The 15,158-nt window shown below is 39.9% G+C and overlaps 1 protein-coding gene across 1 annotated transcript; it reads right to left on the minus strand.

The window, feature by feature from the left end:
• Positions 1 to 5,961: 5,961 nt before the first annotated feature.
• LOC140230162 (uncharacterized) lies at positions 5,962 to 8,141 on the minus strand. The gene is made up of 2 exons (XM_072310350.1): positions 7,861 to 8,141; positions 5,962 to 6,610 (listed from the first exon to the last, which is right to left on the minus strand). The coding sequence occupies exons 1-2, from the start codon at positions 8,139 to 8,141 to the stop codon at positions 5,962 to 5,964; spliced, it is 930 nt and encodes a 309-aa protein (XP_072166451.1).
• Between the last annotated feature and the right edge of the window lie 7,017 nt (positions 8,142 to 15,158).

The raw sequence follows: 15,158 nt of genomic DNA on the forward strand, positions 1-15,158 counted from the left end.
CGCGATGCTAATCCCAAGAAATCTTGCGCTGGTTCCTCAATTAGCGGGATAATTGGCCCCGCGCTGGTACGTGTGAACGGTCGGGATTAGAATCTCGAGTTTTTATATCCCATGATGCAATGCGTACATCACAACAGCGCTGTCCCCCACGGAAGAAAGCAGTAACTGCATAGCTGCTGAGCTGAGATAAATGCGATTTTGTGTTTTTTGCAGATTCTTTAAAAACACAGAAACATTCAAAAATAATTTTGTGGTATGATTATGCACCATACCTAATTGTCTAACAATACCTAGGAAAAAATTATGTTTCCGTTATTTTTTAAATGTTATTTAGGAAAATGCAGTTACTGCGGTGGCTCACCCTTGATTCTGGGTAGTTTCCCCACGGAAAAAAGCAGTAACTGCAGACGGCCAGGAGTCTGCTGTTTTCCCCATGGAAAAAAGCAGTAACTGCACATGTCACATGACCATAGGAGGAGAATTGTTACCACCACCAGGTTATAAAGTTCTTCTACTTTCTGGTTAGTCTAGATCTATAAGATCTAGGACCTATCGCTAGACCTAGACTAGGTCTTGTCGATTGAATGGCATTCTGTGTAAAAATAAGGTAGACACCTATGTACCCTAATTGAACTTTGGAGTGCCCGGCCTGGCCCCTGACACATGACCCTGGACTAGACAATAAAGTCAAGTCTCTTCGTCTCAGATCCTAGTCGATCTCTGACGTTACACTTAAGCTAGACTACAGATCTATGCCCAATGTTAGTGCTAGACCTAGGTCTATTACGTTAGATTAGGCCTACTGACATTTTGTCTAACACTAAACAGTTAACAATAGATTAGAATCTAGATCTAGGGGTCCTACTCTGTAACGTTAGATCTGGTAGACCTATTTTAAACTTTAGGGCCTACATCTAACATTAGACTAACGTTAGTGCATTAATACTAGTGCTCATCTCCCTTCAATATATTTTGAGCTCACCTAGATTTTCTGGTTCTGGCCAAAGCCATGGCTACCATGACTTTTCCTCTGCAATTCATGATAGATTTACAGGCATGCCTGGACCGCAGAAACTGTGTGACAGCATGGTTAGCACTGGCATGATCACTCAGACTGATGCCAGACCTGCAATACTGTGCATGCAAGTGATGAGTGTGATGTGATGCAATTGTTTAGCTAGTTACTGTATGCTGCAGAATTTATGCGCATGCAGCTGCTGCACGCGTATTCTGCACTTTGAGCGCGCTGAGTCTGCCAGGTTTGCTAGTCTCCAGAAAGAAGCTTTTTCTACAACTTGTCATATGATTCCCTGCGGGCAGAGTCAAGTTACTGGTGAAACAATCTTTTTATATCTACTCTCCTAAATTATGGGAGAAACTGCTGTTTACATTGTTAAAAAAAAAATTAGTAGAAAAAAATAAATGGTATTAGGGAAAAAAAATATACAGGAAGGACTATACAGAGTCTGAATGATAAAGACTAAATTGTTAGTTACTGCTTTCTTCCGTGGGCTTTGTTAGTTACTGCTTTTTTCCGTGGGGAAACTTGCAAAGTTGAATCAACTAGATGCAGTTACTGCTTTTTGCAAAAGTGAAAAATTGTATTTTTGGTCACTTTCATTTTTCTTTTTGCAAAACTGACCTATTAACATTGGAGAGCATTGGGTAAACTATTCATTTTTGCAAAAAAGTAGACATTCATAAAAATGTCAGTTACTGCTTTTTTCCGTGGGGGGGGGGGGGGGCAGAGCGAGGCCTCTGCGAAGAGGTCCTTCACCTCTTTGGAGCACAACAACAACAGCGCGCGAACCACACCACTGACGCGTAAAAGACAATGGACAAAGGTAAGTGCGCGCAGGTAGTGATAGAGAAGGGCGCTGTCGTGACCCAGTTTGCAGGCTTTAGTGAGGTTCACACCTAAGTCCCTTTACCTTAAGGTTTTCTAAACCTCGAGGTTTTGTAAACCACGAGGCACTAAACTACAAGTTAGCGTAGATGTAGACGCATGTAGTTTAGAAAACCACGACAAAACCTTAAGGCGAAGACACCACGACAACACCACAAGATTTCTTTGGGTGTTGTCGTGGTTTAAGCGCGTAGTTTAAGCGCGCTGTGGCAGCGCGCTTAAACTATGACAGATGTGAACGGAGTTTTGTTAACCACGACGCTCAGTTTTTTCCACAATAGTGTGCAACCCTATGTGCAAACTAGGCGCCCTTTATTTTCTATCGTAGTTATCTTTACCTCGAGGTTTTGCTAACTGCATGTAGGTGTGAACGGCATCGAAGTTTTGTCGTGGTTAGGGGAACGCATTTTTGCGCTCGTAGTTAGTATAACTACAAGTTTTTGGATAGGTGTAGACATGGCTTATGTTGTTATCTCTATCGGCAATTAGCGGGATAATTCGGTACGTGTGGACGCTCGCCAAATTAGCGGGATACCGATCGCGATCGCTATCCCGCTAATTTGGTACGTGTGGACGCTCGCAAAAAAACTCGGGATGAGCATCGCGATCGTCATCCCGCTAATTTGTACGTGTGAACCCGGCTAATGTCGGTTTAACTTCTGATGTAAATTTGTAGCATTATTTGGTATTTAGCTTTTTCATTGTTAGCATGTGTATTGTGTTTTATTTCTGATTTTTTTTTTAACATGATTAATAAGTGTTTTTACTTTCTAGCATAAATTTCTTAGCTAAGTAAGGTTGTAACTTTTGATTTTTTGTGAGAAATGTTGTTTTTCTGATCAATTGCTTTTGCATGGAAAAAAAAAAAGGAAAAAAAATTGTACCATTAGTAAACTTGTTGCTGTCTAGATATATATGCACATTTTCACCACGCATAAATGTCCTGTTGTTTGCCCAACTTTTTCTTATACATAATATTATCTACACAATTTGAAATACTCTTGATGCCAGATATCTTTTTACATGTTGGTCATCAACATCATTATTTACAAGTTTGTTGCATGGTGCATTTCAAAGACACCAACACTGTATAATTTAGGTCATTTATTCTAATTGCTTCATTCTCCTTTCTCCTCTGTCTGTTCCTCTTCTTAAGTGTTTTTTTTTTATGATTTTACTGTTCATTTTTCAACATATTAACTGTGCACAAGACTAGATGTATGCAATCAGTGTATTCTTCTATAGTTTGTAGTTTTGTCATTTATGTTAAGTGTTTTTTTAACCTATGGTAATATGATTTTTGTCAAATTTTGGACCTCTGATTGTTCTTTGAGTTTTACATACAGTTTGTGGATTACTATGATGATCTCTTATTTTCCTATCCCTTCTATTTCCATTCTAAATTTAATGTATATTGTTACCTCGGTATGTATTGGTTACTATGCATACTATGTGTAGGCCATGCTGTTTTTCCTACACCTCTCAAGACAATGATATGTCCCCTGGAAAATAGGTTTCTTTGGTGATTTTTTTTTTTTTAATACCTCATCTGCAAGATTTATGTACACATCAATCTTCTTTTTAATTATTTCACTAATTTGTTAATTATTAATATGCTACTCAATTTGATTATGTTTTGTGTAGCAATCATTTCTATTATGTTTACATGTCAACAGTGTTTTTTTATATTTTTTTCTCTCCGTAAATGTATTAGAATTTCTCCATTTGTCAATCGTTTGAACTCTTTAAATATTGTAGTATATAATTATGAAACGAGGACGTTTCTTTTTGAAAGATTAGACGAATGTAAGATGGAGAAATAGGGAGTTTATACCTTAAAACAGAACAAACCTCATGTAATTTATAAGTTTCTCTTGATTGACCAAGTTAAGAATTTATCCCCATTTCCTGTCCCAATTATACTGTCTAAATATACGACCAGTCCAATCCAAAACCCTATGTACACTTCCCAGCTTTATAGTCTCATATCCTTTTATTAACAAGACCATCAAACCTCCAATGAAACTTCCATTCAGAACCCAACCATCTTTGTTATTACTTTGGTTAATCTCTACTCAATAGTTAATCCTTCCCTTTGTCCTCAATCAAGTTTAAGTAAATTCAGACTAACTGTGTTTACAATTCCCACCGCCAGTCCCTTACACAGTACTGTTCAATGAACCTATAATCCTCACATCATAGACCCTCTCCTACTAATCTCTTAACTTCTATCCATGTCCCTATATATCTTATGCTTCTGGAGTTGAGGAATCAATCTTACTCCGGCCCCGACTCTGTTCGGTCATGTGCCAAGAAGGAGTGGAACAGTATTCTTTATATATACTACCAACAATATTCCCTCGTCAGTATTATGCACCATTCTGGAATTCCTGATCATTATATCTAATAAACTAAATTGTATGTCTTGGAACCACCACCTTGTCTCCTGCATTAACTAATGTTCGACTGTGGCTTGACATCGTATACTATAGTTAAGAGTGCACACCACGCTACCAACACCATAAAACCAGCACTCTTACACTAATATGGTCTATATGTGACCGTGCGTCACAAAACGAACAAAAAGTCGCAGCCCTTGATTTTACGTGAGGACTCAAAAAAAAAAATAAATAAATAAAAAGGTGAAATGGGTCAATGATCAGTTTTTCATATTTTCTGAGAGAGCTATCTTTCTACTACTTTATTCTTTAGTTTGGGATCATAGCATGAATTGGAAAGTGTGTTTTCAGCAGGTTTTTCTATTTTTTTTTCTACAACCCGGCCCTTTTTTTTTTTTTTTTTTGGGGGGGGGGGGGGTGGGACGACCCTACCTTGGAGGAGGACTAACAGTTAGGCCTAGATCTAGATCTGGCTGTCTTGCTGGCAGCGCTAACGGGTGCGCGTATGCATCGATCATCGTTTACAATACACAAGTTCAGTGTGTCTTCAGTTCTATTGCACGGCTAGCTCGCTTGATTTACAATTTAATCAGTTATAGGCGTTTACCGCACTGCCACTAATACTGAGAGTGGGAAAGCTGATTGATTCTTCTGAATGTCATGTGACGTGCATTTATCCAATCAGATGACAAGGATCGATACATGCGTTGCATGAGTTAAGCCTGCGTGTGCCTCAGAGAGAACAAGGTTCTGCAATAGCTAGCTACTGTCTTCTATTCAATCAAACGAGAGCAAACAACATGTCTACATGTGGAACCCGCTCGTGCCGGCTTCATGGCAATTTTTAACAGATTCACACCATCTATTGACATCTTTGAATAGTTTCTTGACAACGCCGGTTACTCACTAACTACTATATTTATCAATCTTGACTACCGTAGCTCCACATATCTAATTAACTTTGATTCATTACCCGCAAACAGAACGTATGCCTACAAAGTGCAATTTACAATATCTGTTCTACTTTACGTATAGAAGACTATTAAACTCATCCTTAATTTGTGAATATGTTGTGTATTATTTATCGATATGATTTAAAGAAAGTTGCGTGATATAGACGACATGGAATCAATATTATAGGAAAGCATAAAGATTACGTTATCTAATTCCAACAAACGAAGGGCACATATATTCATGTAATATTATGAAACGCGTTTTAGTGCGCGAAGGAATAAAGATAACGATAATGTAAATAAAACACCTAAGCAAGTATACGCTTCGTGATGGTGACAGAATTCAATGAGGAATAAATCTGATAACGGAAATGATTATATATTAAGTTTATCTTTGTAAGCAGAAGTACACATTAGTGGGAGAAATTGTAATCAGAAAGATGGTGTGCTTTATCTACAAGAAGTAAAAAAAAAAAAAAAAAAAGACTCTTACAGGCAAAAGGTACTAACACACAATGGAAGCACAAGAACTGACAGTACAGAAAGTAATCTTGCTGTAAAACAAAGCAACACTCGGAAGACATCATAACACATTTACAAACTCAAAGTATATCCTAAGTCTTACACGTCTACCCATCCTAAGTTGAGTTCCCTCCCGGTAAAGGAAATGAATAAATGTGAGGTTGGCTGTTGATGAAATAAATTATACAGTCAGTCTAGACTCGTACATTTCATCAAAATACTTCATGACCCTTTCCGAGCAACGTATGACGTCAGGGGTCAGACTCTCACGGGGAGGCAATTTGCTTGCCAGAAGGAATTCGCTGCTCCTCGCTGCAGTCCCATAGAAGTGAACAAGATCATGGACGACGTTATCCCCAGCCGCTTTCCATGACTTCACGGATTCTGTGGAAGCATCCCATTTGAGAAGTGACTGATTGTAAGGAAGTCCCACCGCTGAACAATAAGCGCTCAGGATTCCTGCTGGTTTTGCCAGGAGATCGTCAGCATCGATTACGATCGGACTGCGATCGATGTTTTCTCCGACATACTTCCAGATACTGTAGAGCTCCTTCATGTAATATCCATGCGGGAAGCTCCTGTAATCGCGTTCAACATTAAACGTCTGTTCATTGGCAGCTTCGCCTTCGAGAAGACCTAGCTGATTATTATGGTTATAAATAGCCCTTCGATACGAGTTGATTGTGCGTATGGGATTGCGGATGAGGAATGTATGCTGGTATTTGTCAGGAAGAAACTGAAACGTATCGTCTGCCATTCCTGAACCCATGTCCTTGACAAACACGTGCTTACTGCTCGACGTTTCCAACCTTTTTTTGACTGATGCATATCTGAAACAGAGAAGAAAGCAAATGTCATGTAATAAGTCGTTATCGTATAGCTTGTTCTGACCAACACTTTCTTTGTATTCGTAGACAGTTACAAATTCATGGTCGTCATAACTATGCCTAATTTCCTCGTATAGCCTCATCTTCTGTTATCCTACGATGAAATGCTACGATAAAATATCTCTGATTTGATTGATTTTAATTAAACCACCTATGGATACAATTCTACGTGGACCGACTATTCCTTTTTATGTTTTGTTTTGTTTTTCTGCAAGATTAATTGCTTAATCCCTAACCGCCAAATGGTAAGAAAATTAAAGGGGATGGCTAGTAACTGATCAGTGGGAATCGGTGGGAATGCTGAGGGATGATTGTTCCAATCCTTGTGGGATTCATTTAATAGTACATTATATATCTACTTTTGTGTCAACATTATTTGCTTCAGAACGGTCTCATATTCAAGTAATGTGCAGATTAATGCCCCGTCACTGACCAGGCACGCTGACCTGGAAACATTAAACTGCACATTATTTGAATATGAGACCATTCTGAAGCAAATAATTTTCACACAACACTAGATAATATACTCTTAAATGAATCCCACAAGGATTAGAACAATCATCCTCCAGAATTCCCACTGATTCCCACTGATCAGTTACTAGCCATTCCTTTAAGTATGATCAGATTGTGTGTCATTCCAAGTTGTGCTCCTGATTTGAATAATAACCGATTATGACTCTATAAAAGCGTGTACCTGACTGCGATGTAACTCCAAATCAAATCAAAATTAATAAAAAATCATATTACGCCTGTCATTGTCTGTTACTTCATGCAACCTCTTAGATGCTGCAAAGTATTCAAATACGAGCACTGTTCCACTTTTAAGTATTAACTCTGTAATATAATAATGTAATGTACATATCATGCTAATGAAATGAATATAAATAAATAAGCAAATGAAGAGTTTGTTCGCAAAAACCGGTAAGTCCATTTTTGAAGATTTTGAAGTATGGTCTCTGTCATAAAGTACAAAATAATACCTTTTAAATGATATATTGGTCACTACATATAAAGGTACATTTTTGAAGTTATGGTCAAAAGAAGCAAACATTTTCTTATTATTCTCTTTATTTTTCTTGACCTTTAATCGCAAATATCTCCACTTGGCAAATATGGACTTATCGGTTTTTGCGAACAAACTCTTCAAATATACATGTACATAATATCATGTATTCCATATGTCCATAACTCACGCTAGACGCTTGGGATCCACATAGGAATCGAAATCGGCAGAAACGATACGAGCTGTTTTGTCAAACGCCTCCTCGTTCCCCTCGTACACTTTTGGAATGTCGCAACCGCTGAAGACTTTGTACGACCTCTTGGCCACGTAGCTGTAGGCATAGGGTTCGAAATGGATCTCCATGCCCTGGATGGCACTGAGACACTTGGTCAAGGCAGTTGATACGGATCTGGGCACACACCACATTATCACTCTGGTACCATTGTCAGTAGATTCACCAGCAGAAGACATGATTTTTGTTTCTTTTCCGCCTTCATAAGGTAGCAACGAAGAGAGTTTATATCTTAATAGCAGGCTCACCGCGCTGATTGTGATAGAACTAAGGGGGACATGGTGCGCCTATATAAATACCTCCACAATAGAACAAAGGTCCTATTCCCTATTGGCTGGCGCACTCAAGTGGGAGCCGAGCTACCCACCTAGAGAAGGTGACGTTACCCGTGGTTTCCTTGCAGGGACTTATACCTATGACTGCATTTTTCATTCATTCATTCATTCATTCATCATTTAACCATTCATTCAATCATTTAAGCACAGCTCATATTTCAAACGTTTAATGGCAGCTCCACGTGAACGGAATTACAAATATACGAGAAACTTAATGAATAGCTATAATGAAAAGCATAGGCTGGTAGATGAATGGACTTACTGTTTGTATGCTCCTTAGAGATAACTCTCTCTCGCTCCTCTCTCTGTTTGTTACACACATATATATATATATATATATATATATATATATATATGAAGAGCTTGCAACCAAAAGGCGCTAAATCCATTCCGGCTACTTTCGAGTAAATTGATGTTTTTTAATTACACATATTACAGCTTGTTTATTCATTAGCTCTATGCTCCTAGTGGAAGAGCCATCACAGTAGGTAATAAAAATGCACATTAAAAAAATCCTGCACACACCATTTATTTTTTATGAATTTTTATATTTCAGATTTTTTCGGATTTAGCGCCTTTTGGAAGAAATCATGGATTTAGCGCCTTTTGGAAGAAATACTTTTGAGTTGTTCGATAACATTGGTATTAGGGAATGTCATTAATGTACAATCCAGGTAAATACTAGAGAACTGCATAAATTTACATCACAGTAGCCACACATACCCACACACACGCACACCCACACACACACACACACACCCACATACACATACACACACAAATGCACCAAAACACACACATATCAAAATGTGAAATCCTTCCCAGCATACTGCTTTTAATTTTACTCATAATAGCAGCATACTGTACACCTATTCATTATACATTCCACACATGCAAAATACAACTGCAGCAGCAACAACAACAAATTAAATACTTTGATCTCCTAATAACACTTTGCACTGAATATCATGAAGTCTATACAGAAGGTACAGTGACTCAAGGAAAGTGAGGACTTGCAGAGATTGTGAAATCATGTTGACTGATAGTATTTACTTCAGGTGAAAATTAAATGCAGGTTGTCATGCAGAAATCTGACTGCAACAGACATGAAAACAAATCACTATGATAAGCCCTCACATTGTATGCTTTACCTATTAATACTAAGAAAGCATCGCAAGGCTTTGCTGGAGGCTTTTTGATTTGGACTAACCAAACATCTGTTTTAAAAAAAATGTCAGTTTGCTAAAACTGTAGTACTTATTAAGAAGGCAACAGATGCACATGAAAGCACATCTGTGGACAAAACTCTTTGTTTACAGTAAATACGTAAGTCAACAGCAATAAGGCCTACATCTAGGCATCTGTACTGTGAATCATTGTCTTTTTTTGTCTTCTTACCATGTTCATTTCTAAAAAGTAAAAATTGAGTCATTTACAGCCAAAACAGGAGGTTTACCGCATGAAATGCATACCATCAAGTCCACGGCAGAATATCTCAACTAGTTAAAGTGCCTGCCCTAGGAATCATAATGTCTTGCCATAAGCTCGAGTCAGAGTTCCGTTCATCATTGGTGGCCACTGTTGCTTCATCCTCATTGCCAGAGATGTCCACTGTATTCAATATCAAGGAAGTCATTCAAAGCACTGGCCACTTGGTGAGTCCCTCGCCGAATTCCTGTCCACCGCCTAAATGCAAGCAATATCACCTTGATGTTGTTTTCCAGGGATGTTTTCTCCTCCTCTCAGCTTAAGTTTAATGATGTCAAAAACACACAGCCACTCGAAGTACGTTGCACCTACCGGCGTACTCAAGAAAGCTTGATTCAGCATTCAATGAGATTAAGACCACTGTGATGGTTCCGTTGTCTGGTTCAGTACGCATGAGCTCAGAAATGAACGATAAGCTCTGTGATTTCTCGCAATCCTCTGATTCACGAAATCTTGGCCTTTCATGTACTGCTATGAATGCATCCTGTCACCCTCCTGGTATAAAGCATGGTAAATGTCATCGATGTGCGCTTCTTCTTCTTCTTGCGTATGAGGCAGCAGCAGCTAAACAACGTCCCTCAGTTGTTGTAGCCAAGTTACAGTCTCGAGTAGGGTGTGTCAGGTCCATGTTGTCAGGAGGGCGGAGATCAGGGCACTCACTCAAGATGTGTTGAGCAGTCTGTTCTGGTGCACCACACTGGCAGGCTGCTGACGGGCGTAGCCCCCACCGATGCATGGCTGCGTTGAAACGCCCAACTCGGGTTCGAATCCGATTTAATGACACCCACTCCCTCCTTGGGAGGTTTGCTCCTGGGGGGACAGATGTATTGGGCGTGACAACGAGTTGGGCTGGTCGTTGGGTGTCTTGCCACCTCAGTGACACTTGCTGCTTGCAGATACACTGTAGGTTGTATGACTTCCAAGGATGATTTGCCATTAACCTGAATTGGGAGAAGAATAAGAGAATTCAATCAAAAGTAATTAATACCGTTGGCTTAGAATATCTGTCCACGAGTAGCAAACACAACCTCAAACTTCCAATTTTGATACATTTCTCAATAGCTTCTAGACAGCCATAGTGATTTGGAGCAACACTTACTCTACTAAAAGACCAAAAAGAAAGGGACTAGTTTGATTTACAGATTTTTTAACATAATTTTTTAATGTTTAATATAACCATAAAAAACCACTAATGCAATCATATCAGGATTATAAGATCCATCAGTGAATATTAGACAGGCTCTAATTCTATCATTACCACGGCAATGCACCCATGCTGCATAGACCATCTCGAACAGTTAGAAAAGTAGGTAACCAGGTCATTACCATTGCAACACAGCATAAGCAGTACTGTATAGACTGACTTGAATAGTTACACGCTGTAGATCTACAGAAAACCTAACTGAGAAAATGAGTCAAGGTAACTTCATTTATTGATTACAGTTCCTTCAACAGATAATTACTGTAGTGACATACTTGTGAAATGGACCCCATTGACCACTGTCTCTCTATCATCAGTACTAAATAATACGGCAGCTTACCTGTTACATCCCCACCATGTGGTGTTCAATATGGTGCTTTCTTGCACAATACAGGGCTAATACTGAGGAATGTGGCCCCACCAAACGACACTTTAATATGCATGATTGATACAGCAACAGGACCAGTTTCCACTGCATACAATGTAGCAATACACTTCATTTGGCATACTCGTGAAGTAGGCCCCACCACTGCGTGTCAGTACTAATACTACAGCGGCTCACCTGTTTATACTCGTGAATTCACCCCACCGTGTGGCGTTCATCGGTACATAAGCACGGCGTTGGGGCTTTCTTCCATAGTATAATACTTGTGAATGCGGCCCCACCAAACGGTGTTTACGAGCAATTGATAGAGAGGCGGGGTCGATTTCCACAGCATACTCCTCCCTATCTCCCGTTTTTCTTTTTTTTTTTTCTTTGGTCTTCATGTTTTATTCTTGGAAAGACTCCCTGATGTCCCTCGACTAATTCAACAGCCAATTCAACTATAAGTACAACCCTAACCCTAACCTAACCTTGCTTAATTGCTAAATGCACGACTGCAAGCACACTGCTGTGGGGCCGATTTCACGATTTTGCCCTTCATTCTATCCTTGGAAAGACTTCCTCATGACCCTTGATTATTCTTACCATAGGTATACAACCCTACGCTAAACTAACGGCATACCGGTACTTGTTAAATAGGCCCCACCACTGCATGTCAGTATTGGTTCACAGCGGCTCGCCTGTTTATACACACGCAGCCCTGTTGCTGTAAGTCCACCCTATGTTAGTAACGTTAGTAGTAATTTACCTTGCTTGGCATTGCATCGCCGAAAAGTACCCTGTTTATACACACACAGCCCTGTTGCTGTAGTGTAAGTCCACCCTATACATTACTAGTAGTAGGCCTACTGGTAATTTAGTAAGTCCACCCTATACATTACTAGTAGTAGGCCTACTGGTAGCCCGACCAGACGCTGTTAATACGCTACGCGAATACAGCGTCTGACCAACGAGCGGGCACCTACAAAGTGGGGAACCACAACACAACTACAAAACTTATGAAAATTTATACGTTCGTTATAAACAATGTACACGTTACCAAACGTTACTCACCTTAAGTGCATGCTTGTATTACAGAAGGTTCGTAAGTCCATTGAGAGCCCTCGTGATAAGTCCGTGGAACCAAAAAATCATACTTTCTGGCGGATTCCCTAACACCGTCAGGGTTCATCGTTGCAGAATTCAAAATGGCGCCTTGATCTCTGCGGAAATCTTTTGCGTGCGTGCGATGCGTGCTGCTTGAGTGTTGGTGTAGCAGCACGGTCGACAGCGCGACCTTTTGAAAGGGCATTCAGATCATGTGACCTCCCGGATATTGGAAATGGCCTGGCGTGAAAGACGATGTACCGTTCGTGAACCGTTCACACATGCTGCATATAACCATCATTTTAGGTAAGTTATTAAATCTAAATTTCAATATTCATAGCATAGATATGAAGTCTCATTATCATTTTGTTCGTCAGATGAGTTTGAAGTGACAAAAAAATGATCTAAAGTATCAAAATTCAATCCGATCGCATGCGATCGTTGGACCCTCTTCGTGTTTGGAGCTTCGTTGGTACAGCCCTGTCGCGCTACGTATGTACAGCGGCGACTGGGCTGTGTATAGTTAGCCTACTGGTAATTTACCTTGCTTGGTATTGCATCGCCAAAAAGTACCGGTAAATTTACCCTGTTTATACACACGCAGCCCTGTTGCTGTAAGTCCACCCTATAATATCTGGTAGTAGCTACTAGTATAGGCCTAGTAGTAAATTTACCTTGCTTGGTATTGCATCGTCGAGCAGAACCCGTAGATCAAAAGGTTTAATTTACTAAAAACTTATTATATAGTGGGTACTAACATTTAATAGAGCTCTAACGTTAGAGCTCTACACTACAGCCTTGTACAGGTAAACATTTAGCTGGTAGCCAACACGTAAAATACATAATTTACATTGATGCACGACGATCCCCTTACGAAAAAGTCCTGTGGTACTCCTGTGGTAATTACCACAGGACGGTACCACAGGACAGTACCACAGGAAAGTACCACAGGACAGTACCACAGGAATTGTCCTGTGGTATTTTGGGACGTACCACAGGACAGTACCACAGGAATTCCTGTGGTATTTTGGGACGTACCACAGGGCAGTACCACAGAAAAGTACCACAGGACCGGTACCACAGAACAGTACCACAGGACAGTACCACAGGAATTCCTGTGGTATTTTGGGACGTACCACAGGGCAGTACCACAGGGCAGTACCACAGGACTAGTACCACAGAACAGTACCACAGGAACTGTCCTGTGGTATTTTGGGACAGTACCACAGGACAGTGCCACAGGTTGATCATTACCACATAGCATTACCACAGGGCAGTACCACACAGCATTACCATGGTACCACAGGAGAGTACCACACAGGATAGATCGAAAAAAAAAAATCTGGGAGAATATTAGCCACATATCAAGGCATATTCCTGATAGGTTAGTGATGGGTTTCAGGACAAACAAACATGACCCTACTTCATAACCTGTCCTACTCCTAAACCTCACACGAAAGTCTAATGGCCAATTGCCATTCTAGTCCTATAATAGATCTATATAGTCATATCCTAGCTATTCCTAGGTAGCCATCGCCCATATCAGTACATATATATATGGCCGTCTATCCGTAAAGCATTAAGGCACGGTTACTAACTAGATTATACTTTATTATCAAGATATGAAATTACACTTTCATAACAATATCTATGATATTGGGAATAACATAACATAATTAGACAATCTTTCATAAAGTTCAAAGTAAGTCCCATCATTAATACTTTGACTTTTTAAGTCATTAATGTATTTTCTAAAATCTAGAGTGCTTTTTATGAATATTCATGAGCTATGTAAAATTTTGTACCACAGGAGTACCACAGGAGTACCACAGGAGTACCACAGAAGTCCTTATGAAATTTCTCATGCTTTACATCAGCACTTTCACTAAATAGGTAATACTGTAGGAGTATAGGACAGGTTAAGTAATGGCAAACTAATTGCTATAATTCACAGCATAACTCATCTATCAATTAATTTAGGAATATCAATATGTGCTTTTTTGTTTATATTTTTGTTATTTCAGTTGGTTCTGCCTTACAATTTTCCTGTGTGGTACTCCTGTGTGGTACTGCTGTTTGATATTCTCCTGATGTGATAGTCCTCTCGTATAAAATGTCAAGAAAAAAAAAAGAATATCCTGTGGTATTTTTCTGTGGTACTTCCTCTTGTATATGTGTGGTATTGTTGTGTGGTATTGCTATGGGGCACGACTGTGTGATATTATGCATTTAATTTGCTGTGTGGTACTTCTGTGTGGAACAGTACCATATGATCTTCCTGTGGTACCGGTAGTCTGCTGAGGTATACGTCGAAAATTACCACAGGAATTCCTGTCATACTGTCCTGTGGTACGTCCCAAAATTCCACAGGACAATTCGTGTTGTACTTTCCTGTGGTACGTCCCAAAATACCACAGGACAAGTCGTGTGGTACTGTCCTGTGGTACTGTCCTGTGGTACTATCCTGTGATACTTTCCTGTGGTACTGTCCTGTGGTACTGTCCTGTGGTACGTCCCAAAATACCACAGGACAAGTTGTGTGGTACTGCCCTGTGGTACTGTCCTGTGGTACTGCCCTGTGGTACTGTTCTGTGGTACGTCCCAAAATACCACAGGACAAGTCGTGTGGTACTGCCTGTGGTACTATCCTGTGGTACTGCCCTGTGGTACTGTCCTGTGGTACTTTCCTGTGGTACTGTCC

This window comes from Diadema setosum, chromosome 6 (genome assembly GCF_964275005.1).
Source record: "Diadema setosum chromosome 6, eeDiaSeto1, whole genome shotgun sequence".
NCBI lineage: Eukaryota > Metazoa > Echinodermata > Echinoidea > Diadematoida > Diadematidae > Diadema > Diadema setosum.